The following is a 27,769-nucleotide window of genomic DNA, read 5'->3' as shown; positions in this document are numbered from 1 at the left end:
CAGTTGAAAAGTACCCACAGTAACACCTATCCTACAAAATCCAAGAGTTACGGTGAGAAGTCAAAGAGAAGAAATATGAAGGAGTGTTGAGAATTTAAACAACAAAATAACAGCCCTTATGCCTTCAAAAGAGCTTCACATTTGGCGTTTTATAATCACAAAATTTCCATTTCCATCACAAAATGTCTTGTTCTTTCCCACAGTCACTGTTTTTGATTCCCACTTAGTTATATTAACCTAACCATAGAGCAGAACCCATTTTACTGTTATATTTCCCCAATAAAGTACATCCATATTTAGCCCAGTCTGCTCATTTTTTCTAGTTTTCTTAACAATAGCAACAGTATAATAATAATTATTATTATATGTGAACTGTGAATTGGTTATACATACAGATAGAAAAAACCCAGGGAAGGGATAGTTAGGGAATTGCGGATCAAATGTACACACTGCTATATTTAAAATGGATAATCAACAAGGACCTACTGTATAGCACAGGGAACTCCACTCAGTGTTATTGGCAGTCTGAATGGGAGAGGAGTTTCGGGGGGGGAATGGATACATGTGTATGTGTGGCTGAGTCTCTCTGCTGTGCACCTGAAACTGTCATAACATTGTTAATTGGCTAAGCTGCTGCCGCCGCCGCTGCTCATTCGCTTCAGTCGTGTCTGACTCTGTGCGACCTCATAGACAGCAGCCCACCAGGCTCCCCCGTCCCTGGGATTCTCCAGGCAAGAACACTGGAGTGGGTTGCCATTTCCTTCTCCAATGCATGAAAGTGAAAAGTGAAAGTGAAGTCGCTCAGTCGTGTCCGACTCTTTGCGACCCCATGGACTGCAGCCCACCAGGCTCCTCCGTCCATGGGATTTTCCAGGCAAGAATACTAGAGTGGGTTGCCATTGCCTTCTCTGGTTAATTGGCTATACTCCAATATAAAGTAAAAAGTTTTTTTTTTTTTTAAAGAAAAAACCCAAATAGTACAATAATATGTAATGAATTATATAAGCTTCCTCCCGTTTCTTGTATTTCCTTTGAAAAAGATTCCATGCATGTACCCACGTATTTGTGTGCTGATTGGATGGAAATCTGCATTATTAGGGTCATTAGGTCCCCACAGGATAGAGGTGCTTTGAAAAACAGTCCACAGCTTTGGCAAGAATTTTCACATTGTTATTCCATTGGAAGACATGAGTAATAATAATCTCCTTCCTCCCAGGAGAACCAACTCTGCCTTATTCTAAAATTAAAACTTGACAAGGGGAGTGAAATTATAATCATAAGTTGCATAGTGAATATGGGGCCAAAGCAAGATATGCTTGTTGGATGGTCTCAGAGTCCTGTGTTTATTCTCCCTAGACAAGGCCAAAAACACAGTGACAAATTCTTATTTATTTAACAAGAATTTGTAAAGCACTTAGAACAGTGCGTAACACATAGGAAGTCATTTAACCCTTGTAATAGGTAAAGTGTAATGATTATCCCTGTTTTACAGATGGGGAAACTGAGGCTTAGCGGCATTTAATGACTTCTCAAGCCATACAGATAGTACATAACAGAGTCAGGATTTAAACTCAGGCTGACTGCTCCTGACTGCTCCTCTAAACCCCTACACTCGCTGGCTCTGAACATTTACCCTTTGTTGGCTATATGGGCAGTCCTTCTAGAGTATAGTATACAGCCGATGAGGAGCTCAGAGGTGGGCCCCTGCCACCATTGGCAGATTATTCTGGGATCCTTCCCCAGTAGGCCTCCTGGAATTTCTCACCTGGAGTTCATTAAGGAAGGGAAAGCTGGGTGGGCAGTGGCAGTTAGTGCCTGCTCCGTGTTCAGTTATGGCCGGTGCTGTCTCCTGCATACTGTACTGCCCTCTGGTGTGAGTTCTGTGTAGTACAGGAGACTCAAAATCTCAGCCTGCTTACCGGACCTTTTATTGCCGACATCTCTTATTTCCCACCCTGGGATGCTCTAGAAGGGAAAAGAACCACTCTTTTCGGTACTGAGAGATGAAAGCAATGGGGAGGCCTACACTGAAAGAGGACCATGATCTTTCAGCCCTTTGTCTCCAGAATAACTACATACTATAGTCTATATAATTTTAGAGCTTAAAATATCATTAGACTCAGTCCCACGTTCAAATTTTACAGATGAGAAAACATAGGGATGAATCTACTTAACTAGGAGATCTAAGCAGATTTTCATTTGCTGATTTCACTTTCACTAGACCGTTGTCCCTCAGATCCTACACGACTCCAGATATATAGATGTAGAAAGATGTGAAGAATGCTAGTGATCTTAGGAGGAGGGATTTAAAAAAAAGCTTATTTAATACTATACATGTGTCACACACTTTGCAAGACAAGTGAGGTCAAGAGACTTATCTTTATGGTATGAAGAATTGTTCTGCAAAGGGAAAATTAACAATGTGGATATCTTAACAAGCTTTCTCAAACTTAAGTTTTATTCACAGATTATTTTTGCTTTTCAGCTGTTCTTGGAGTACACAATTTGCTCAACAATCCCAAGTTTGATGAAGAAACAACCAACACAAAAGGTGGCAAAGGGCCTGTGAGAAGTAAGTTGACATGAAATATGTGGTTTTATGAAACCTGGGAGCCTCCGGGTGTTGCTGATAGGAGAGAGGCTTGTTGACTGGGCCCCTGGGGAGTCTGGAATTCTTTTAGGCTTTGAAGGTGGATTTTGTCAGTTCACCAAGGATCACTGGGCTGTGAGTAATCAGATCAGAATAAGTGGCCAGCACTGGGAGCCCTGTCTGGCAGTGTGACTAGTACCGATCAGAGTGTGTTGCCCAGAACACACTCCTGGTGAAAGTGAAAGTCACTCAGTCGTGTCTGACTCTTTGCAACCCCACGGACTATATAGTCCATGGAATTCTCTAGGCCAGAATACTAGAGTAGGTAGCCTTTCCCTTCTCCAGGGAATCTTCCCAACCCAGAGATCGAACCCAGGTCTCCCACATTGCAGGCGGATTCTTTACCAGCTGAGCCACAAGGGAAGCCCAAGAATACTGGAGTGGGTAGCCTATCCCTTCTGCAGGGGATCTTCCCAACCCAGGAATCGAACCATGATCTTCTGCATTGCAGGCAAATTCTCTCCTGATAGGTTCAGTCAAAGGAGGAAATGACAGATAAAAAGGTTTGCTTAGCACAGAAAGGAGAGTTTTATGTCATAATGACGCTTTAATTAGCTATAGTATTTTAGCTAAGTTTTCCTTCTCTATTCGAGAAACGTCTTTTTGTCTTAATTATGGATGTTTGTGATTGCTGCTGTTGTTCAGTGGCCAAGTCGTGTCTGACTCTTTGCAACTCCTTGGACTGCAGCATGCCAGGCTTCCCTGTCTTCCAGAGTTTGCTCAAACTCATGTCCATTGAGTCGGCAATGTCATCCAATCATTTCATCCTCCGTTGCCCTCTTTTCTTCTTGCCCTCAATCTTTCCCCGCATCAGGGTCTTTTCCAATGAGTCAGCTCTTCGTATCAGGTGGTCAAAGTATTGGAGCTTCAGCTTTAGCATCAGTTCTTCCAAAGAATATTCAGAGTTGATTTCCTGTAGTATTTTAGATAAATTTCCTTCTCTGTTCGATTGCCTCTTTGTCTCAATAATGGATGTTTGTCATTAGAATTTGAGTACCTACTTCCCCCAGAAAGCATGAAAGACACACTGGTGTGGATTTGCCACAGAACATTCCAGACCACTCTCTTCTTTGTCACCATTTTCTGGAGAAATGTACCCTTCATTAGCTTCTCTCACTTACTCATTCATCAGTCATTTACTAAATATTTACTGTCAGGAACATTCTAGGCTTAGGTACAAAGGTAAAAGAGATGGTGCCTGCCCAAAGGAACTTATCTATCTGTGGGAGGGACGGATCAATAATCAAATAATTTCAGTACAGTGTGATACAGCTGTTAGGAAAACTCACAGAAGATCACAGCTTTTCTTAATAAAATTATAGTTTATTCTCTCTAATGGTGACTTTGGCAATGCTTTCTAGTCTCAGCAATGTGTCTGTCAACCACCATTTATACTGGGTAATTTACCCAGACAGTGAGCAATATTCCTTTTATTTTCCTTCTGGTTTCTTATGCATACAAATGAAAAATATTCATCCTTTTAATCTCAATACCAAAATGTAACATTCTGACAACATGTTTGTTATGAAAAAAAGTCTGATGCATAGCCTACTGGGCTGTTATACATACACATACACACATATCATTAACTTTTTAAAATACTATTTTTTTAGAGCAGTTTTGTGTTCACTGCAAAATTGAGAGAAAGGTACCGAGATATGCCGTTCCATATGCACAGCCTCTCCACTTAGCTATATCCTGCACAGAGTGGTGCATTTAATGAACCATTATAGGTTACACTTAATGAACCTACACTGACACATCATTATCACTCTGAGCCCAAAGTTTACAACAGGGCTCTCTGCTGGGTTTGTACATTCTGTGGGTTTGCACAAATGCACAATGACAGGTTTCCACCACTACAGTATCAGGCAGAGTGGTGTCACTGTCCTGAAACTTCTCTGTGCTCTGCCTGTTCATCTCTCCTTCCCCACTAACCTCTGGCAACTGCTGATCTTTTAACTCTCTCCATCATTATGCCTTTTCCAGAATGTCATATAATTGGAATCATATAGTATGTAGCCTATTCAGACTGGTTTCTTTCACTTAGTGATATGCATTTAAGGTTCCTCTGTGTCTTTTCAAGATTTGATAGAGCCTTTCTTTTTTTTTATTGTAACAGTAACAGTTGATGTACAATATTATATAAGTTATGGGTATACAGCATAGTGATTCAGTTTTTAAAGGTTATGCTCCATTAATAGTTATTATATATTATTATGGAGTTGGCTATATTCCCTATGTTATATAATATATCCCATAGTTTATTTTATTCATAAGAATTGGTACTTCTTAATTCTCTATTAAAATAATTCTCTAATTAAGAGAATTCTTAATTCTCTGTCTTGCTCCTCCCCTCTTTCCTCTCCCCACTGGTAACCACCAGTTTGTTCTCTGTATGTGTGAGTTTACTTCCTTTTTGTTATATTCACTAATTTGTTCTTTTAAGATTCACATATAAGTGACATCTTAAAGTAGTTGTCTTTCTCTGTCTGACTTATTTCACTTAGCATACTACCTTCCAAGTTAATCCATGTTGTTGTAAAATGGTAAAATTTCATTCTTTATCATGGTTGAATAGTAGCCCATATTTGTTTGTACATATGTGTATATATTATCATTCATCTGTTGATATATGTTTAGGCTGCTCCCATATCTTGGCAATTGTAAATAATACTTCTGTGAACATGGGGATGCATGTGTCTTTTCAAATTAGTGTTTTTGCTTATTTTAGACATATGCCCAGGAGTGGAATTGCTAAATCATGTGGCAGTGATAGATCATTTCTTTTTAACACTGAATAATGTTCCATTATTTGGATATACCACAGTTTATCAGATCACCTACTAAGGACATCTTAGTTGCTTCCAAATTTTGTAAATTAAGAGTAAAGCTGCTACAAATATCCGTGTTCAGATTTTGGACATAAATTTTAAACTCCTTTGGATAAACATAAAGGAGCATGATTGCTGAATCTTATGGTAAGATGTTTGGTTTTGAATTCCATGAGCAATGAATGAGAATTTCTGTTGCTCCACATCCTCACCAGCATTTGGTTTTGTCAATGTTCCGGATTTTGGTCATTCTAATAGGTATGTAGTGGTGTGTCACTATTTTAATTTGCATTTCCCTAATAACATATGATGTGGAGCATCTTTTCATATGCCTATTTTTCATTTGTATATCTTCTTTGGTGAGATATCTCTTAACATTTTTGGCTTATTTTTAAAATCATGTTGTTTCCTTATCATTGAGTTTTAAGAGTTCTTGTATATATTGGATAAGTGCTTTATCATATGTATCTTTTTTCTGATTTTTTTTAAGGAATCAAAGATTTTTTAAATTATATAATATTTTACAAATTGCAAAAGTTTCACACAGTTCAGTTCAGTCACTCAGTCATGTCCAACTCTTTGCAAGCCCATGGACTGCAGCAGGCCAGGCTTCCCTGTCAATCACCAACTCCCAGAGCTTGCTCAAACTCATGTCCATTGAGTCAGTGATGCCATCCAACCATCTCATCCTCTGTCATCCCCTTCTCCTCCTGTCTTCAATCTTTCCCAGGATCAGGGTCTTTCCCAATGAGTAACTTCTTTGCATCAGGTGGTCAAAGTATTGAAACTTCAGCTTCAGCATCAGTCCTTCCAATGAATATTCAGGATTGATTTCCTTTAGGATTGACTGGTTTGATCTTGCAGCCCAAGGGACTCTCAAGTCTTCTCCAACACCACAGTTCAAAAGCATCAATTCTTTGGCACTCAGCTTTCTTTATAGTCCAACTCTCACATCCATACGACTACTGGAAAAACCATAGCTTTGACTAGATAGACCTTTGTCAGCAAAATAATGTCTCTGCTTTTTAATATGCTGTCTAGTTTGGTCATAGCTTTTCTTCCGAAGAGCAAGCATCTTTTAATTTCATGGCTTCAGTCACCATCTGCAGTGATTTTAGAGCCCCCCAAAATAAAGTCTGTCACTGTTTCCATTGTTTCCCCATCTATTTGCCATGAAGTGATAAGACCAGATGCCATGATCTTGGTTTTTTGAATTTTGAGTTTTAAGCCAGCTTTTCCACTCTCCTCTTTCACTTTCATCAAGAGGCTCTTTAGTTCCTCTTCACTTTCTGCCATAAGGGTGGTATCATCTGCATATCTGAGGTTATTGATGTTTCTGCTGGCATTCTTGATTCCAGCTTGTGCTTCATCCAGCCCGGCATTCATTCCACATGATGTACTCTGCATATAAGTTAAATAAACAGGGAGACAATATACAGCCTTGATGTATTCACACACATGATTTCAAATAATCCCATAACAACCCTTTTTTTCACTATACCAATATAGTGTCCCTCGCCTTCTCCTTCTCCCCACTGGTAACCACTAGTTTTTTCTCTATATCTGTGAGTCTATCAGATGTGTCTTTTGCAAATATTTTCTCCCAGTCTGTGCTTTTTCTCCCCATTGCTCTTGAGAGTATTTTCTGCAGAGTATAAATGTTTAATTTGAATGCATGTCAGTTTATCAATTCTTCCTTTTAAGGATTAGGCCTTTAGGGCTGTATCTAAAACTTCATCTTCAAACCCAAGGTCATCTAGATTTTATCCTATGTTATCTCCTAGGAGTTCTGTAGTTTTTCATTTAAATCTAGGTCTATGATCTGTTTTGAGTTAATTTTTGTGAAGAGTGTAAAGTCTGTGTGTGTGTACTAAGTCACTTCAGTCGTGTCCAACTCTTTGCAACCCTATGGATGGTAGGTAGCCTGCCAGGCGTCTCTGTCCATGGAATTCTCCAGCAAGAATACTGGAGTGGGTTGTCATGCCCTCCTCCAAGGGATCTTCCCACCCCGTGGATTGAACCAGCTCTTACATCTGCATTGGCAGGTGGGTTCTTTACCACTAGCAGCACCTGAGAAGCCCATAAGGTCTGTATCTAGATTCTGTTATTTTTCCTTCATGTTGATGTCCAGTTGTTCCAGCAACATTTGTTGAAAAGGCTACTTTTTTCTCCACTATTTTACCTTTGCTGCTTTGTCAAAGATCAATTGATTTTATTTATGTGGGTCTATTTGTGGGCTCTCTATTCTGTTCCACTGATATATTTGCATATTTTCACCAATATCACTATCTTCCTTCCTATAGCTTTAAGTCTTCTTTAGGTTGAATTGCTGGATTTGTTTTTCTCTTTCAATATTGTTCTGGCTATTCTGTGTAGTTTTCCTCTTTATATAAACTTTATAATCATTTTTTAATATCTGCAAACTAAATTTCTGAGATTTTGATTGGGATTGCATTGCATTTGGGAAAAACTGATATCTTGACAACACTGAATATTTCTGTACATGGAATATCTCTCCTTCCCACTAACAATATATGAAAATGCTTTTTCATCCACGTTGTTGCTGACTGTGAATATTATCTTTTTACATTTTTTGGCAAATCAAACGGTATCTTATTTTTAAATTTCTCGGAATTTAATTACTTTTTATATTTTTTTGGTTGACTGATAGAGATTCCTCTGATCATTAGCTGTTCATTTTCCACTGGGTTATCTTACTGCCTTGTAGAAGCTCTGTGTATATTGAGATATGAACCCTGTGTGTGTTACATACATTGCAAACATTTTCTGTTAACTGCTTTTGAGAATTCTTCCACTTTTCTTTTCTATTCCTTTCTCTTCCTATACCATCCTCAAAATTAGAGCTCCAAGATGGAAATCAGAGGATGGGCCAGGGGAGAATTAAGGTTTAGGAAATAAAGGAACTCATTTTTGTGCATCTTAGATTCTTTGGTTTGGTTATTATAGTTTGAAAGAGGTCCGTATGGAGCAGCTATAACTACCTGTGGATATTCTTTTAGGAGTTTGAGTTTGCTGTAGAGCCTCCTGCACTTTTGGCTCCATGGAGCATCAACCACTGAGACTTCTCATTGCAACTGAAAACACTAACCTGGAAGGCTGTAACTCAGAGCCACACCATTCCTCTGCTTGCTGAGTTGAGAATAAGCTTGCTGTCACTGATATTAGAATATTATTGGAATCACCACATATGAAAACAAGGTCATTTGGGGAGAAGTTGTCTCTGATTTTTATGGGAGAGACCTTACATTTTATTTTTAAAATTTAAACTTGTGTCTTAGATGTGGTCAAAGGTGAAAAGGTCAAGCCAGTATTTGAGGAACCACCCAATCCCACAAATGTGGAAGTAAGTCTACAGCAGATGAAAGCCAATGACCCCAGCTTGCAAGAAGTCAACCTCAACAACATTAAGGTATTTCATTATGATTGCTGTCAGTCACTTGATTTATCGTTCAGTCAGAAAACTTACTGGAGATGACTGCCTGCCTTTACACATGTTCTAAATCCTTTATAGTCGCTGATTTTGAGGCAAAATATCCTATTCAGAAGGAGTGGATTTATTTGCTCAATGCTATGTGGCATCCTGGATGGGAAGGGAGTTTGGGGGAGAATGAATACACGTGTATGTATTGCTAAGTCCCTTTGATGTCCACCTGAAGCTATCACAACATTGTTAATTGGCTATTCTCTAATATATAAAATAAAAAGTTAAAAAATAATAATAAATGTTTTAAATAAATTAAGTAGGTTTAAAAAAAGAGAATTTTTTCTAGAATTCTTTGAAAAGAATTACAATACTTGTGTTAAACAACTGTTATTAGTTATCTACTACTGAGGAACAAATTACCCAAAAACTTAGAGGCTTAAAACGACAAACAGTTTATTATTTCACATAATTTCTGAGTGTCAGGAATCTGAGAGTGACATGGCTGGGTAGCTGTGGCTCAGGGTCTCAGATGAGGCTGTAGTAAAGCTGTCAGCCAGAGCTGCAGTCGTCTCAAGGCTTGACCAGGGCTTGGGGCTCCCTTTGCAAGAGGGTGCACTCATGTGACTGTTGGCAGGAGCCTCAGTTCCTCAGCACATGGACCTCTTAATAGGGCCGCCAACATATCTTCACGTCATGACAACTTGCTTCCCCCAGAGCAAATGACCCAAGAGAAAAAGAGAGAGTAAACTGAAAGCCACAATGTCTTTTATAGCCTATTCTCTGAAGTCACTTCTGCTTTGACAATGTCTTAGCACTCTGAAAGGGAGGAGAAATTGTGTTGTGTGTGAGAGGGAGAGAGAGAAAGAATGAGGGAAAGAGAAAACACTAGCTGACACCTTTTGTGTTCCTTCTTATTAGGCCAATTTCTAGCATTTAATAACATCAACTAATTTTTATTGACTACTAGCTATGTGACATATACGTTGCTAAATACTTGAAATTCATTATCTCATTTAATCCTTAGTGGGACTTTAAAAGACTCCAGTGTCCCCAGTCACAGAGCTGGCCTGTAGTGCTCCATGAACTCATGGTAGCCTCTAGCTGTGCCCTGTACTGCCTGCCTCTCCAGTGCTCAGTACTGTGCTAAGTGCTATGGAAGGGGGAATAAGATTCATTCAGTCTCGATTCTGAAGAACTTAAATTAGGAGCAAAACACTAGGCGGATAATTATAACGTGATGTGGTAAGCCCCCAAATTCTGCAGAATTGCAGGTAAGGGAAGTTGATTCTGCCTAAGAGAATCAATAAACAAAGGAGGTGATATTTCTGCTGGGTCTTGAAAGATGAGTTAGAGCTAGTTTAATTCTAGTCTGGCTAGAATATAGAGAATGAAAGAGAAAAAGAGGGAAGGGTGGTGTGTGCATAATTCGGAGGATAAACAGAAGTGATGCCCGAGTGTCACACTGTTAGATTCCCTTATTGGACACTAAGTGGTGCTATTGGCTCTGGATAGGTTGGTTGCTAGAGATGGACGATCGATGTCTTTTAGAGAGGATAAAATCTAAGGTACATCTAAGTCACCAAAATACGAACCTTCAAATTGTGAACTTTCAAAGATGCACACACACTTGCCAGCCCCTGTGTGCCAGCTGTCGTACTGTACTATTGTACTTTTCAAGGTACTGTACTGTAAGATTAAAAACATTTGTTTTTTCTGTTTGTTTTTTATATATGTATTATTTGTGTGAAAAAGTATTATACACCTGTTACACAGTATTATCTAGCTGATTGTGTTAGTTGGGTACCTAGGCTAACTTTGTTGGAGTTACGTACACATTGGACCTATGAATGTGCTCTCAGAACGAAACTCATGCGTAGGTCGGGGACCTGCTGTATGTAAAAGCTGTGGGTCCTGAGCTTAGGGTGAAGGTGCTATAGAAGGATTCATCAACAATCTGTGTCTTTCTCACAGAACATTCCAATTCCAACCCTGAAGGAATTTGCAAAGGCTCTGGAGACCAACACTCACGTGAAAAAGTTCAGTCTGGCCGCAACCCGCAGCAATGACCCTGTGGCAATTGTGAGTAGAATCCCTAGAAATACAGCCCTCAGATATTTAATTTAGTAGAAGCTATTTGTAATTTGTTTTGTCAATTAACAATGTTCAGATCTGGTCAATGTATTTTCTGTATAATTAATAAACAAAATTAGTTATAATGAGATGGTAAAACAAGAACCCACAAGTCAGGCACTTTGAATTCACTAGAATTTTGTTAACACTACAATATTAGGAGAAAGATATTAGATTAGGCATCTAGCTAAATAAATATTTAGATTTTGTTCTATTCTTAGTACAAATTTTCTGAAACGTTTGCACCTGCAGTAGCATTCCATCACAATAAATGGATATGAGACCCCTCCTCCATGAAAGCCTATAGGAAGCCTTCAGCACATAGAAAAAATGTTAACATATATTTCATTTTAATCTTTTAAGTGGATTCATATGTCTCAAAAATATTTTAAACAACCAAATCTTAAAACATTTTTGTTTGATATTGTTAACCAGAAGATGAAAAAAAAACAAAAAGGTCTATTCCTTCTATGCGCCTTAGTTGATTCAGGTAAATAAGGAAACCCCTGAGCTGAGCCCAAGTAAATACTACTACTGTTATTACATTAATACTACTGTTATTCCTCCTATTAATAGCTCACATTTCTTGAGCAATTAGTAACTGCCAGCTCTGATCCCTGTCCTTTGCTTGGTCATCTCACTGAATCCTCAGTACACACAATGAGGTGTGAACTGTTATTAGTTCCTACTCTAACAAATGAGCAGTGTGAGGCTCAGAAAGGTTAAGTAACTTTTCCAAAGTAACCCAATCAGCAAAGGACAGAGCCAGGATTCATCACTGGGTCCTGGTTCCACAATCAAAATACCTAACCACCCAGCTATGCTATATTTAAATACATTACCTCACTGTTGTAATGTTTGCTAAACTATGCCAGTTGTCAGAAGCCTGAGCATTAGGCCACATCAATGGTTCTACAGGATCTGATGCTCAGCACTTGAAAAATAAAAGTTTCTCGACTTGATGATTTGATTTAAAGTAACATGTCTTTTGGAAGATTTAAAATAGCATTAAAAAGGGACAGCAAGAAAGTAATGCTACCCACCATGGTGCTGGTACAGAGTAGATGTTGAAAAACAAGTATTGAAAAATACTTGTTAAATGAATGAATGGATGTGCCCTCTAACCTCTGAGCAATAGGCAGTATTTCCATGATGACGACAGCAAATGTGAAGTAAGCACTCATGTAAGAAAGGGGCTAAGCTACAGAACAATGTTTTCACCAGCAATTATTACATGTCTAAATTTGTAGGTTGAAAGCAGTTTTGAATTTGAAGCCTATCATTGAAATAGAAAAAGAACAGAACTAGATCATTGGCGAGGTAAAGTTAACAATTTAGGGGTTCTTATCTGTGTATGATTTTGTGTGTAATCTCTGCCCTTTACTAGATTTGTTTTCAGTTAAGCAAAAACATTCACAGTGCATTTCGTATGTAAATAACTAAAGGGATAAATAAATGATTTATAATTTATGTTTAATATAATATTTACAGTAAAATGGCAGGGATACAACTAGTTCATAGTTTACTGTCAGCACTAGTAAATAATCTAATTTCTACTCTAGGTCAAATAGATACCTTGCTAAATGGACTAATATAATATATATATCCATTACATAGCCCAATATGTTAATAATATACATTAACACACATTATATCTATAATATATTTATATTATATATTATTATATAAAATATAATATAGGCCCAAATGTATTAATAATATATTAAGATATATATTATTATATCAAATATAATAATCTGCTTGATCTAGTTTTCAATCCAACAACTATGTATTGCATGTATGCCTTGTGACAAGCACACCATACAACTGCAAGGAATAACTGTTATCCTTTAGAATGAAAAGAAAAGCCTCTTTCAGCCTTATACCTGGATGGCTTCACAAGGTCCAGCCCTCACCTGCTGACCCCAGATGGTTCCCCTTTCAGCTATGCTATCGTCAGGAAAGAACTGTTCTATAGGTTGAAGATTGGTTGATTATCCCACAGGCAGCAGAGATATTCAGACTGTGATTATGGCTGAACAACTCAGTGTTGAGAATTACAAATCAGCATTAAAGCAAGAGCTTGGAGACTCTTTTCTATGTAAGGTTCAGAAATAGACTCTACAAAATACTTGTGGGATTACAGTGAATACAGACAAAATATGTGGATGTGAGATGACATTATCCCCATTTTACAGATGTGGCAACTGAGGCTCAGAGTTTGAGTGTCTTAACTAAGATTACCCAGCTTGTGACCAAGCCAGGAAGCAAATTTAAGTGATCTGTAGTCAAATTCAGTTTACCATGCTCCAAGTATTTCCATATAATCACTCCTATAGCAGGGAGTGTTAAACTTGCCACACTAGTGAATGCCAATGTAGAGAAAAGGTCCAAATATGTTATTTTTTAATGCTGTTATTAATAGGGATGCCACATAAAAATCAGAAGTTTAGGACAGCACTATCAAATAAAAATAAAACGAGAACCACAAATGTAAGCTACACATGGACCTTTAAATTTTCCAGTAACCACATTAAAAAAAAATGGGTGGAATTAAATTTAATAATATATTTTATTTAAACCACCATATCCAAAATACCATCATTTCAAAATGTGTATGTAATGAGGTCTTTTGCAGTATTTTTTCCATACTACATCTTTGAAATCCCATGCATTTTAATATTTACACACATCTCAGTTCATAAGAGGCACTTTTCAAGGCCTCCATAGCCACCTGAGTCCTGTGGCTACCGCCTGCGAGGGTACAGATTTGGACAGAGCAGGAAACTGCAATTTCCTCACAACACTGTGAAGTACAGAAAGCAAACCTTCTCTTTAAAAATGTATTTCTACACTATTTATATAACCTTTAAGAAATCTAGTCTTGGTTTCACTAACGTTATTATCCCCAGCACATGTAATAGATGCTCAAATATTTGCTGAACTGCAGTGAACCTGGGCCTGGAGCCCAGGCTTGTGTTTGGCTGGGTCTCTCTTCCCTGTTTTGTTCGGTATAAGAAAAGTGTTTTCTCCAGTTTAAAAGAAATTGGCAAGATCGTGGCTACTTGCCAGTAGGTCCTGCAAGTTTTTTATAAAGGCCTAATTGCTCTGACATTTTGTTATTCTAATAGCAGAAGTAAATCCCAAAGCTTGGAGAATTCATAAGGAAAGACCTGATACATTCCTTTTTGGGGCTCTAATTAAAATGTGTACATTTACTTCTAATTAAAGACCTAGCACTGAATAAATACACTTTAATTTACATGGTGTGCACTAACATCAATGCAAACCCTTGAGCTTTCCTTGTAGTTCAAACAAGTGCTTGACTAATACACAGGATTATTCTTCTAGTCCAGTGGCTCTCAACTCAGGGTGATTCTGCCCTCCAGGGAACATTTGGCAGTGTCTGGAGATATTTTTGGTTGTCATGACTGGGAGGGTACTGTTGACATTTTGTGGGTCTCAGAGGCTGCTAAACCTCCCACAAGACACAGGATACCTCCCACAACAAAGAATTCTCCAGCCTCAGATGTCGATAGTCTCAAGGTTGGAAAACCTGTTCTTGTCCCAAGTTGAAATCCTTCTCTTCCTTCTTCTTGTCCTTTCTGTCATAAAAACAGAGTTCAGCGGTTCCTTGTTCTTCTCCCGAGAGCAATCACTGTTAGCAGTTTGTTTTCCATTCCTTTTGTTGTTGTCTATATGATTTCAATTAAAGTGATTTTGAATCCTGGCTGAACATTAGTCACTGAAGAGCTTTTGAAAAATGCAGTCAACTACAATAATAAACTACAATAATAAAAAAAAAAATCAACTACAATAATAAAAAGCAAAACAAAGCAGCTGTCTAGGCCACAGTCTGAGATTCTGATTTAATTCATCTGGTGGGGCCCAAGCACTGGTATATTTTTCTAAAGCGTCCAGGTCATTCTAGTGTGCAACCAGGTAGAAATGCACTAATACATATGCACTTTTATTTTTGATTTATTATCTCAGATAGTTTTTGATTCTCCATTAGAAAATATTGGGCAACTCTTTACTCTCTCTTCTTTCTACTTCATCTTCCTTTTCTAGCTCTAAATTGTAGTTATTCTATTGTTTCACACCTTTGAGCTTTATATACTTTGTCTCATTATATTCAGTTAGGTGTATAGATTGACACCAAAAAAAAAATTAGAACTTATCACTAGCATTTATAATTATCTGGCTGTATAAATATATTAAAGCCTCTGTTCTATGGGCCTTAAAGTCTAGTGACTAATGGCAGTCTGATTCTTGTTTCTCTGTGAGCAGATCACAGTATTTTTTCTTTCTCTATTTTCTTTCTGTCTTATTTTGAAGTAGGGCAAGGTGGAGAGAATTGATAACATTTAGAAGTTTTACATATTTCTGTTCTCTGAATATTCTGTGTTCCCTGCATAGCATGCTGACCTGTTTCGTGAACTCAACTTTTCTCTCCTGATGTTGGTTTTCCTGTTAGGTCTAGCAGTCATTGTTTGCCTGTTCATAGTTCCAAATACAGAACAAAATTGATTTGTGTAAACTGGGACTATTTCCGCTGCAGTTATGTAGATCTGGTTCACCAAAAGACCTATCCCTTAAAAGGGAAGCCCCTTTAGATTTCTCCATTTGTTACCATCTGGCAGGCCATACATTTTATTTAGTAATTATTGACTCCGCCTCTCCTGCTGAAATATAAGCTCCCTAAAACAGGAATTTTGTTTTCTCTACAGCTAGCACAAAGCAGAAGCCTGACACATAATCTTTTCTAAGTGAATGAGTGAATGCTTTTGTAAGCAGGCAGATGAGTTGATGAGCCGCCTTCTCTGTAGTGTGTGTATGAGAAGCTAGCAGGCAACCGGGGAGTCCTCGGCAACTGCTCAAGTTGGGAGGGCTTCCCTCTGGGAGGGACATGGTTCAGTGTATTTCCATCCTGGGCATTGCCATCTCTCCTGTCCCTTCTCCCACTCTGTATCTGGTGGAAGATCTGGGGGTGCCTCCATTTCTGCACTGCCTTACTCTTGGGACCCAGCACCCTCACCGAGCCTCTTCCTGGGAGATTTCTCACTGATGGCTGTACAGGCAGTTGCTCTTTTTCAGGGAAGCTTCAGGAAGAGCTGGTGTGCCCTCCACCTGCTCTCGCTGATCCACCTGTTCCTGTTTGTAGTGAGACACCCTAATTGGGGCTTCCCAGGCGGCACAGAACCCATTTGCCAGTGCAGGAGACTTAAGAGATGTGGGTTTGATCCCTGAATCGGGAAGATCCCCTGGAGAAGGGCATGGCAACCCTCTCCAGTATTCTTGCCTGGAGAATTCCATGGACAGAGGAACATGGAGGGCTACAGTCCATGGGGTCAAAAATAGTTGGACACAACTTAGCAACTAAACAACAACAATCTTTTTTTTTTTTTAATTTTGCAAGTATGTGGAATTTATAAATCTGAGCTGCTGAACCGAACTATTTTTATTGCATTTTTAAATTATTATCTTTGTTACTTGAAGGTATGATTTAACTAAGGTTTTCTTTAAGTACTGTAAAAAAATATTTAATGTGGTGGCGAGAAGTTTGGTAAATAAATCTTTAGAAACCCTAAAGGTTATTTCTTTTTCACATCATAAGGCCTTTGCAGATATGCTAAAAGTAAACAAGACCTTGAAAAGTCTAAACATAGAATCCAATTTCATCACTGGTGCTGGGATCCTGGCTCTTGTAGAAGCACTGAAGGAAAATGACACGTTGATTGAGATCAAGATCGACAACCAGGTGAGTTAACTCACAGGGTACATGTGAAAGGGAGGAGTACCATAATGGAGGGAGTTAAAAGACAAAGTTCTGTGAAAAAGTTTAATTTGATATTCTGGCTTCCTGGTAATTAGGACAGCTTCTGGCCTGTGGAGGGTGAGTGGGAGAACGTTTTAATAATTAAACAACGTCTAGTGGGGCAGCTTGGGACAGAAAGAGCCAGCCCTGGGCTGGTCAGGCACCGGAGGAAAGAGAGAGGAGACCGGCAGAGGTGTTGACAACAGCTTTGTTCGGCCTTTGTCATCCTTGCCTGTTAGTAGGAACCTTGGCGCAGTCCTGCTCCAGTCTTGCTGTTGCCTCTTACTGGGACTATGGAAAAAAAGCAGAGTAGCCACACCCAGAAACAGCCTCCCTGCCCTGGGTTGGAGGCTGTCAGAGCCAGGCAGCAATCCCAGGCTCCTCCTGTCTGGTGCTGACCATAGAGCCTATTTAAAGGAGTTGGGATTCTCGAAGACAGCCTGGTTTAGAGTGACAGGCCACACCCACAGTGTGATCACAGTCTCAGCTCTGCTGCAGCACTTCTTGGGGTCCCGGCAGCCAAAGCAAGCTGCTTTTCCCTGGAAACAGCCCCTCCTGTACACTGAAGACCTCTTTTCCCAGCCTCAGCCTACAGAGTCTCTGGAGTTGCTCTACCGGCTTCAGCTGGCTCCTGTCTGCAAGCAACAACTCTCTGTTCTCAGCATGATGTCGTGCCCTGTCCCTTTGGCTGCAGAGATGTGTCTGCCATGGGATTCAGGAAATCTGAAAGGTCTAGACACAATGTAGTTGGAATAAAGAACCCTGGAATGGACCAGAAAGAGCGAACAAGGAGACTAGTGCTTCAAGCATCCCCTCTGTGGGGTGATGGGAAGGGCAGGGGGGGAGTGTCCTCTGCATTTCTGGGAAAATCCCTGGTCTAGACCCCACCCGAAACTATCACCTAAGCTTGGAAAGCCACGGAAGACCCATGAATAGCTCTCCTCTCCTTTATTTGGCTCCAGGACACATGGGCTGTTTCAGTGCTATATGAGTACATCCCAAATATTTCTTGAAACATACTTGTACTAAAAATTATTCATTGTCTAGTTGAAATTCAAATTTAATTTGAATTAATTAATTAGAGGTAGGTTAATCTATTCCTAGACTCCTCCTGAGGCTTGTTGCCAGGGGAGCAGGGGAGCCCCACCAGGAGACAGGCACCCTTTCAGTCTCACCCTCCCCAGAGGGCTGCATCATCAAAACAGCTTTCCTGTGCAGAAATGTGGAGTGAGTCCTCAGGAATGTGCACATGTGGCCGTACCCGCTCAGGAAGCTCACTCCTTGTATCCTGATGTGTGTCCAGCTGCTAGGCAATTAAGAGAAGATCATGAAGGGGTGGAGAGTAGGAAGACAAGCAAGAGGGAAATAGGCAGGGAGTAAAAAGGAGTGATGGTTCAGGGATGTGTATAAAATAGACTAGTATCAGGAAGAAGTTAAGAGGACTCCTGGTAAATGTTTCCAGGAGAGCTAAGACAGAAGTGGATACCTTGTTCCAAAGCAGGTTTAACTTTCTATGTTGGTTTAGGCCATTGTGAAACCCCTCATCTGAAATAATGTCCCAGATACTGTTTCTAGTTCCTCTTAAGATATTTAATACTACTTAGTTAGGGTTGCCAGATAAAATATAGTTAAATTGGAATTTCAGATAAACAAGAGTTTTTAATACAAGTGTGTCCCATGAAATATTTGGGATGTACTCATACTGAAAAATTGTTATTTTATGAAATTCAAATTTAACCACGTGTCCTGTATTTTTCTTTGCTAAATCTAGAAACTTTATACCTAGTAAATGAGCTGAAATCCTGAAAATTTAGAGTACCTTTTAAGAATGCATGTGGGGGTTTCCCTAGTGGCTCAGTGGTAAAGAATCTGTCTGACAATGCAGGAGACACGGGTTTGATCCCTAGGCCAAGAAGAGCCCACTTGCCACGGAAAAACTAAGCCCATGTGCCACAGGTACTGACCCTGTGCTCTGGAGCCCACGAGCCACAACTACTGAGGCCATGTGCCACAGCTGCTGAAGCCTGCACACTCTAGAGCCACTCTAGAGTGCTCCACGAGAGAAGCCACTGCAATGAGAAGCCTGTGGACCACAATAGAGAATAGCCCCTCTCTACTCACCACGGAATTGGAGAAGGAAATGGCAACCCACTCCAGTGTTCTTGCCTGGAGAATCCCAGGGATGGCAGAGTCTGGTGGGCTGCCGTCTATGGGGTCACGCAGAGTCGGACATGACTGAAGTGACTTAGCAGCAGCAGCAGCACTCACCACAGAGTAGAGAAAAGCTCACCACTAGAGAAAAGCCCACATCAACAAAGCCCCAGCACAGCCAGAATAAATAAATAAATAAAAGGGTTTTTTTTAATGCATGTGAAGAAGACCCTGACATACAATGTCCAAACTTGCACTGAAGCATCAACCTCCACCTCCTCCTCAGTCAGCTCAGAAGGGATTTGTGTCCTTTTTCAACTTTCATTTCCTAATTTGCCTCCGAAATGGGTTCTCTTCACTTGTGACAAGAGGATTAAGTTCTAGAGCAACTGGAAAAATTATTTGCTTTATTTCCAGAAGGAGGAAATTCAGAGTCAAAACCTGTCTTCCATCCAAATTTTGTTGTTGACTCACAGTGTTCTTGCCTGGAGAATCCCAGGGACGGGGGAGCCTGGTGGGCTGCTGTCTATGGGGTCGCACAAGTTGGACACGACTGAAGCGATTTAGCAGCAGCGGCAGCATAGACTGTTAGAAGCAGACCTCAGTTTCCTTATCTGTATGATGAAGGGTCTGAAATAAAATAATCTCTAAGACAGTGTCTCAGGCAGGAGCAGCAGCTGAGACCAATTTAGCACCATTGCAGCAGGCACCTCCACCAAAGCTAAGGCCTGCAGAAAATCCTGCACTGGGGTGGCTGCCGTGGCTAGGCTCCAGGTAAACAAGCTGTGATCGAATCAGGTGCCCCTGTGAGAAGAACAATCAGTGATGCGTATTAGTGAAACAGATGGGTAACTGCTGAATAAATCTGCGTAGAGAAAAGTGGTCACTTCAAAAAAGGTGATCTGAAGAACCGTATGCTTAAATTTTGTTTCTTTTTCTTTGTATTTAGTGACTTAAAAAAAGAGAAATATATCCAAATTATAAGAAATTTTGGTGCCCATTTATTGCCCTAGGTTTATATAACACAAGACATCTCAAAAAAGAAAAACAAAAAAAAAAAGACTCAGGCTGAGAAAGATGCTCTATGCTGTATTACTTCCTCACCTTCTTTTATATGCCCTTTTCCCAATATAATTGTCTTCAGATCTTATGTCCTTTATATACACCATCGCATGCCCAACCTGTGTGTTACCCAAATCTAGGACTCCAGATGCCTAAGCTTTGTGAAAGGAAATAGAGGGACTTTATGTCACCCTCCTTGGTCAGCTACCTCCACCCTTAGCACCTGTACCCCGGGCACATAAGTCGTAACTACGGCAGCCCTGACCTAGGTCTCAACTCCTAGTCCAGTCCTGCTTTTCCAAAGTGTGGGTTTCCCTGGTGGCTCAGATGGTAAATAACCCACCTGTATAATGCGGGAGACCTGGGTCTTCGACCCCTGGGTTGGGAAGATCCCCTGGAGGAGGGCATGGCAACCGGCTCCAGTATTCTTGCCCAGAGAATCCCATGGACAGAGGAGCCTGGTGGGCTACAGTTCATGGCGTCGTGTCATGAGCTAAAGTTGCTCATGAAGCGTTGAGGTCAGTATCTCTAACATTTTTGCTGCCTCTCTCTCCCATAACCTTACATTGCCGATTGCTGAGCACACTAATCTCTATGTTGTGGATATCCAGAATTGTTATTGTCTGACTGGAAGTATCACATTTTGTTCTTTTCTTGAGGAAAAACTCATTTGATAGGTTGCTGGATGAAAAAGAGGAGCAGAGTTAATCCTTAGAACTTGCCTAGGACATAGAAATTCCTTCACTAACTTTTCTTCCTCATGTACTCAGTACTTAAATTTTCCAAATTTAAAAGGTATATATATTAAAATATATGTTTCAATATAGTATTATATTTTAAAGGTATTATAATAATATATAATTTAATGTATTTAACTGATATGTAATTTAATACATTTAATCAAAATTGCATGAGTCAGGCACAGACATAGACTTGGCAGAACGATAGGGTCCAGAAACACAGCCTAGTACACCTGAGAATTTTGCAGCAAGGTAGCATTTTAACTCAGTAGGGGAACAAATTAAGTAAAAGATGGTGGGACTACTCACTAGCATTTTAAAAAAATTTTATCGGAGTATAGTTGATTTACAACGTGACTCTCCAGCATTTTGGAACAAAATGACATTGGGGCTATATCTTAATTATTCTGCTAAAATTCATTCCAGGTAAAATGAAGATTTAAATATTAAAATATATGAAATCATAAAACAAATGAAAGAAACCAGAAGTGGAGAGGTTTCCTCAGCATGACATAGAATCTCAGAGACACGAATTTGACCATATGAAAATGAAAAATGGTCTTGTAATCAAAAGGAAAGTCAAAAGACAAACTGAGCAAAATTTTTTCATCATTTTTGACAAAAAGCTAATTTCCTAATGTATAAATTTTAAAAACAGGAACCACAAGCTGGGAGAAAAATATACAAATGACAGGTTGGTAATTTCCAAAGAAATACAAATGCATAAGAAAATTAATTGTTCTTAGTCATAATTTGAGAAGTGCAAGTTAAAGCAATTAAATATAAGTGAAATACATTCTTACCCCTTGGATTGAAAAAGATGAAGAAGATTCATAATATTCCATGTTGGCTAGAGTAGGGAAAACTAACTTTCTGACCCTATCAGCAGGAGTACAAATTGTCATAACCTTTGAGGGTAAGTCAATCATTTATCAACATTTGAAAAATGCTTCCTCTTGGAGCCAACTATCATGTACCCTACAGGCACACTGGCAGAAATGCCCCAGGACATATTGGTACTTTGTGTACAAGGGAAGTTCACCACAGCCTTGTTTGGAACTGTAAGAATGGAAAGCAGTGTAAGTCAGTAGGATGTAGCTAAATCAAATATGATCACTTACTACAATGGAATGCTATGCCGTTGTTCACAAGGATGAGGAAAACATATATTTACCTACATGACATGATGTTCCTAATGTTAAATGAAAAATAAAAAACCCTAGAATAATATGCTGAAAGTGAAAGTTGCTCAGTCGAGTCTGACTCTTTGTGGGTCGCCTGCCAGGTTCCTCTGTCCGTGGAATTCTCTAGGCCAGAATACTGGAGTGGGTAGCCATTCAGCCATTCCTTTCTCCAGGGAATCTTCCCAACCCAGGGACTGAACCCAGGTCTCCCACACTGAAGGCGGATTCTTTACCATCTGAGCCACCAGGGAAACCCGGAATACTATTCTAGTGTAATCCATTTATATGAAGAAAACATAGACATTACATGTGATTACACGGACATGAATGCACAGAAAATGTTTCGAAGACGACATGCCAAACTGACTTTCTTCATGGGAACTGGGAGTCTGGAGGAAGGGAGCTTTTTATTTTATATACTTTTTTGTCTTTTCTTTGTAGTTTTTTAAAAAAATTAATGATAGACTATGGAAAAAATGTACTATGTTCCTTAAATTTATCTGTGGATTCCTATATTTACATGCCCCCATTTTAAACCCTACTATTGTTCTGTTTCTCAAAAAACAAGCAAAAGCAAAAATACTCTTTCCACCACTTAAAAAAACAGAGAATTTTCTGTAGCCCAATAACCCATTTAGTGTTTGATAATTCACCTGGCCATGGTTCAAACCACACTAATAAAACCTCTTGAGAATCTTCTACTGAGACTCTGTTCTGAGAGAATGGCCACCCATCTAGTTGATGATCTTCAGATATCTTTGGATATGGATCCCAGAATAGAAGATTTTGTAACTGGATTGATTGCTATAAGACTGTCACTATAAAAAAAAAAAAAAATCATTTGTTTAAACAACAGATACTGGGGTAAAGTGGAAACACCACGTGTTAATTTTGCTTTAATTTTATATCTGGAATTGTCATTTCTTTTGTAAATAATTTGCCTAGTCTTTTCAATTTAACATGCCAGCAGATTCAGCTGCCTGTTGGATTTTGCTTTTAAACAAGGAACAGGTGTATGAGAGAAAATATCTCAAGTGACTTTGTTTCAAATTGAGACTTTTGCCTTTTTGTCCGACAAATAGCTGTACATCTTTCCATGCATAGTTAATGTGAGTAACTATTTCCTCTTCTTTCTTGGCCATCTTCTGTTTGTGTCCACATCTGCAATCAGAGACAGCAGTTGGGAACAGCCGTGGAGATGGAAATTGCCCAGATGCTGGAGGAGAATTCCAGGATCCTCAAGTTTGGATATCAGTTTACCAAGCAAGGACCACGAACAAGAGTGGCAGCTGCCATCACAAAGAACAATGACCTGGGTAATGCAGGCATAATATGTGCTGTTAGTAATTACAAGAGCAGGATGGCCATTCATTTCTCCACTTCAGATATAACATCTCACAGATAGATAACCATTCCACTGGCCTTTGGTGTCAGCCCTTCATCAGAAGTATATTATTACATGGTCATAGGAATCCACATTATCTTTACAGTGTTTACGTTTTATCGTGGCATTCTTTCAAGAGAAAATTTTTTTCCCAAGCAGCCTTTGATTTTTACTTGGTTTCCTTTGTATATTTATTTCTCCTTTACTTACTTCTTATGTGTAATCATCCTCTGTTGTTAATCTACACCGGAAAGTGGACACAGTGACATGGAAATTCCCAGTTCATTTATGTTTGACTCCTGTGTTTTTGTACTTGTGTTTAAGTATGGTTATGTCTGATACCTTGGTGATTTACATGTGAAATGACCTAGTAGAGCTATGTTTTTTAACGGTTAAACTCAGAAGTAGCTTTTTCAGTTAGTCCCTCTTTTATCTTTCCTGCTACCCACTCTTTTGTGACTTATGTTAGAATGAGATGGGGAATGTCCTTGTCAACCACAGTGAAAAAGAATGGCACCGATTGGGAAAGCTTGATCTGGGGACATCCTAGCCACCTGAAACAGTGTAGAAAAAGACCATCCAGGTACCAGCAGTCCACTTGGCAAGTAGCCTGCCAATAACAGGCTTCAGTCCTCAATAGAGGTACGGGGCAGAATGCCAGGCCTTAGAGAAACTGGACAAGGTGTCCCACCAACTACATTGCTGACCTTGGGGAGGGTTCAGATGGTAGACAAAGTGGAAGCTAAGGGTTAGAACTGTCAGAGGCAGGTAAACGTTAGTGTGCAGGTCCCTGCCCACACATGCTTACCCTCAGCCCTGAAGCCCAGCCAAGGTGCAGTGAATGGCACCCAGAGGGTGGCTGGGCATACGGCGGTGCTCACCTCCGAGGTGCAAAGGGTGAGGCGCAGTGGGCAGCAAACGGGAATGCTTAGAGCAGCAGTCAGAAGATACCTGGGAAAACACGAAGGTCCTCCTCTGAACAAAGAAAAATAGAAAAACTGGAGGTTTAGAGGAAATGGAGAGGCGATCCTGAGCCCAAGAGCAGCAATCATGGGAATAGCTTTTGTCAGATTTTCTGCATCTGAGGCAGGAGCAGTCTGGATTATGTAAAGTGAGGAGATGAGATAGGGCACAGCCCAAGGCACTTTTTTTTTTTTTGCCAAATCCAGAAAGATTAGAGCAGTCCTCTTCCTGCCCACCAGAGGAGCCTGCAGGTAGGGATGTGAAAGGGGAAAGAAGGTTGTAGAAGTTGGGAAAGGCAGTCAGGCTAGCTCCTTTGTTACTAAGTACCAGATTACAGGGGGCTTCCCAGGTGGCTCAGTGGGTCAAGAATCTGCCAATGACACAGGAGATGTGGGTTCAATCCCTGGGTTGAAAAGATCCCCTGGAAGAAGGCATGGCAATCCAATCCAATATTCTTGCCTGGAGAATCCCATGGACAGAGGAGACTGGAGGAACCTGGCGGGCTACAGTCCACAGAGTTGCAAAGAGGCTGAAGTGACTTGAGCACTCACACACTCACACTGGATTAAATGAACCTTAATCTCTGAGTTTGCTGACACCTGAATAACACCCTCCTTGTTGTTGTTGTTTTGCTCAGTTGTATCCGATTCTTTGCGACCCCATGGACTGTAGCCTGCCAGGCTCCTCTGTCCATGGAATTCTCCAGGCAAGAATACTGGAGTGGGTAGCCATTCCCTTCTTCAGCACGCCTTCCTTGGAGGTTGCTATTTTGAAGTTTCCATTTAAAACAGGTTTAGAAACTTTAAACTTCTGTTTGCAGCTCTTCCTGGTCTTCAACTCAAAATCAGAATTGTGAATGTATCATCCTAGGGAATTAGTTTTAGCCAGTTGGTGACTGAGTTTCACAGAAGCTGAGAAGATGTGCTATGGATAAGTAAACAGGAGAGGTTCACCGTCTCATGGGTTTGTTTCAGATTTCTACTCCGTTGAAATTGGAAAGGTCTAAGATTCAAGTTCCCAACTATCAGATATAGCTTTATTTAAATGTAAATTCCACAAAGCACTGGGCTATTCGATCATTTCCATGTGTTGCCATGGATAATTATTGAATAACTGTCCTCAAGCGTGTGGGATTGCTATTCTGTGTGATTATTGTTGTTTGTCTGAAATTTAAGGAATATTCCCTCTCCTTCATTTTGTCTTTTCAAACCTTTTTTTCTTTCTCATCTAGTTCGTAAAAAGCGAGTTGAAGGAGACAGAAGGTAAACTTCCACAAAAAGAGGCGAAGTTTCCCCACGGCAGCAATTTAAAAACAGAAGCTCTTCTCCTTCTTCACTGGGACCATTTTATCAAAGGTTGTTCATTTCCATTAGCCAAGCAACTAATAATTTAACTGTTATTCTTTTTTAGTGCTACATATTTGTCTTGGATTTTTTAACATATGCAACTGCTTTATTTGTCCCTGGACACCTCTGGCGACTTGCACCAATGGATTTATGCAGATCTTAGTCGTGACAGCAATCAAAAATGATTTAACCATTTTCATATTGGGTTATCTTGCTTTCTTATGTGAACTTTTTTTTTAACCGTTGAAAGGAACTTAATATATAAATGTGTTTGTAACTGTGATTAAGATAGAGGCCTACCTCTGTTTACATGCTTAGCTTTGAGTTAGGCTAAATACAACAGAAGTGTTCTCCTGACCACATAAGAAGTTAGTATTGCCAATCTTTCACTGAGTGAGAAAATGTGACCAGCTTGGCACAAATTCTCCCTTAGTTCCAGAAAAGTCACTAAATGCAAATGCCCTGCTGGTTGAAGATCAGTGGTGTCATCCTCATAAAAAGAAGACAGCATTATGATACATAAACACAGCTTTAGCAAATAAGTATGAAATATTTATTCACCCACAAATATAGCTTTAAGCCAGACTCATGCATAGCAAAATGAATTAGCTACTTTTACTGATTATTCCACATACATTCGGTCTTTAACATCACTCTATGGATAACATTTTATAAAACTGTTTTAAAGTTTTCCAGCCATGATGGGAAATTTTTAAATTATAAGAGGAAAGCTTTTCAAATAGTACATTCTAAGTAAAACAGTAATAATTGCACTTCAAGGTTATCTGTTACACACGATTACATTATTTTGGCAGATTTTAGAAGCATTTATTGCTTTGTCTTTAGGGCAACAAGATCACAGGATGAGATATGAACGTTCAAGATAATTATGTAGATTTTGTTCACATGGCATGATCCATCCAGACATTTGCAAACATCAGGAAAAAATGTGAATTATTGTTTATCCAGAGTTTGTCATCTCAAGGACAAAGCCTGTGAAAGTACAACTTCGATGACTGGCTGATAGATGCTTGAATCTTTTTTCCAGCAGCCAACAGTGTCATGTTAAGCTAAGGACATTTGCGACTGCAGCCTCTGGCACCAGCTCTTTGATTACTGTCAGTGCCTAAGGCTAGAATTAATGGCCCTCTGACATTGCCTTAGGCCCCTCTCCCTCTTCCCCCTCCTTTCCTTCCAGTTCTTTCTCTTTCTTCTCTGTAATCCTGAGCCTTGTAAAGGTAGTGTCCTTCGTCTTGATGACACCTGGAGCTAAAGGAGTTGCTGACTCAGGCAGAGGAATTCACTAAGTAATTGAGTGTTCCTGAGTTGCTTGATAGCAATAAAATAAATAAATGGGAAAACAACTCATACATAATTCTAGTTAGTTTATAAAAGGCACAGAAACTGGAGAGAAAGTCCTTTCTTTAGGTTTTTTTGGGTTTTTCTGTAATATCTTTTCAACCAACTTTTTTGACCTTTAAACGAACTTTTTGACCAACCCAATAAAATTAGATATTTACTTGTAAGTGTCCACATCTCTAGCTCTAAAATCTTTTGAAAAAAGAAAAAGAAAAAAACAAAATAAAATCCTTTAAGATGTAAGAATATTTTATTATACTTTTTGAGGGAATAATGAGCAGAGCATATTGAATTTTGGAAATCGCAAAGATTCTTTAGTTTTCTGCTAGATTTCCCTATATATTAAAAAAAAAAGTAGTAACTACTATTTGATTTTTTTTTCTTTCCCTTTAGGTGTGGTATGTTGGAGCCAACTCATACAGGTTTCACCATTATTAAATTATCAAGAATTTTGAAAACTGGTTGCTAAGCACAACCATTATTAAAAATTAAATGGCATGCACTTACAATTAAATAATTATATATAAAAAAGTAATACTCAAAAATACATTTTGCCATTTTCGTACTCTTGAGATTATTTGCACCTATTGTGTTTTTGGCACACATTTTTTTTGGCAGAAATACTATATCGTGGTATGCTATTATACATCTCTCCCCAACTCGCTAGTTCTTCCCAACTAAGAAGTTCCATACTTCTTGTTGG

At 39.4% G+C, this 27,769-nt stretch overlaps 1 protein-coding gene across 1 annotated transcript in view; it reads left to right on the top strand.

The window, feature by feature from the left end:
- The window catches only part of TMOD2 (tropomodulin 2), a 49,364-nt gene extending 22,095 nt beyond the window's left edge, over positions 1-27,269 (top strand). Inside the window, exons 5-10 of the mRNA NM_001192716.2 lie at positions 2,486-2,572; positions 8,784-8,914; positions 10,901-11,008; positions 16,677-16,820; positions 23,186-23,330; positions 25,593-27,269. Of these exons, the coding sequence (NP_001179645.1) occupies positions 2,486-2,572; positions 8,784-8,914; positions 10,901-11,008; positions 16,677-16,820; positions 23,186-23,330; positions 25,593-25,627 (650 nt within the window). The 3' untranslated portion in view covers positions 25,628-27,269. The remainder of the gene's footprint in view (positions 1-2,485; positions 2,573-8,783; positions 8,915-10,900; positions 11,009-16,676; positions 16,821-23,185; positions 23,331-25,592) is intronic.
- The last annotated feature ends 500 nt before the right edge of the window (positions 27,270-27,769 follow it).

The sequence above is a fragment of the Bos taurus genome, chromosome 10 (genome assembly GCF_002263795.3).
Source record: "Bos taurus isolate L1 Dominette 01449 registration number 42190680 breed Hereford chromosome 10, ARS-UCD2.0, whole genome shotgun sequence".
Classification (NCBI taxonomy): Eukaryota; Metazoa; Chordata; class Mammalia; order Artiodactyla; family Bovidae; genus Bos; species Bos taurus.
The sequence above is the reverse complement of the archived record's forward strand: the minus strand, read 5'-3'. Positions and strand labels throughout refer to the sequence as shown.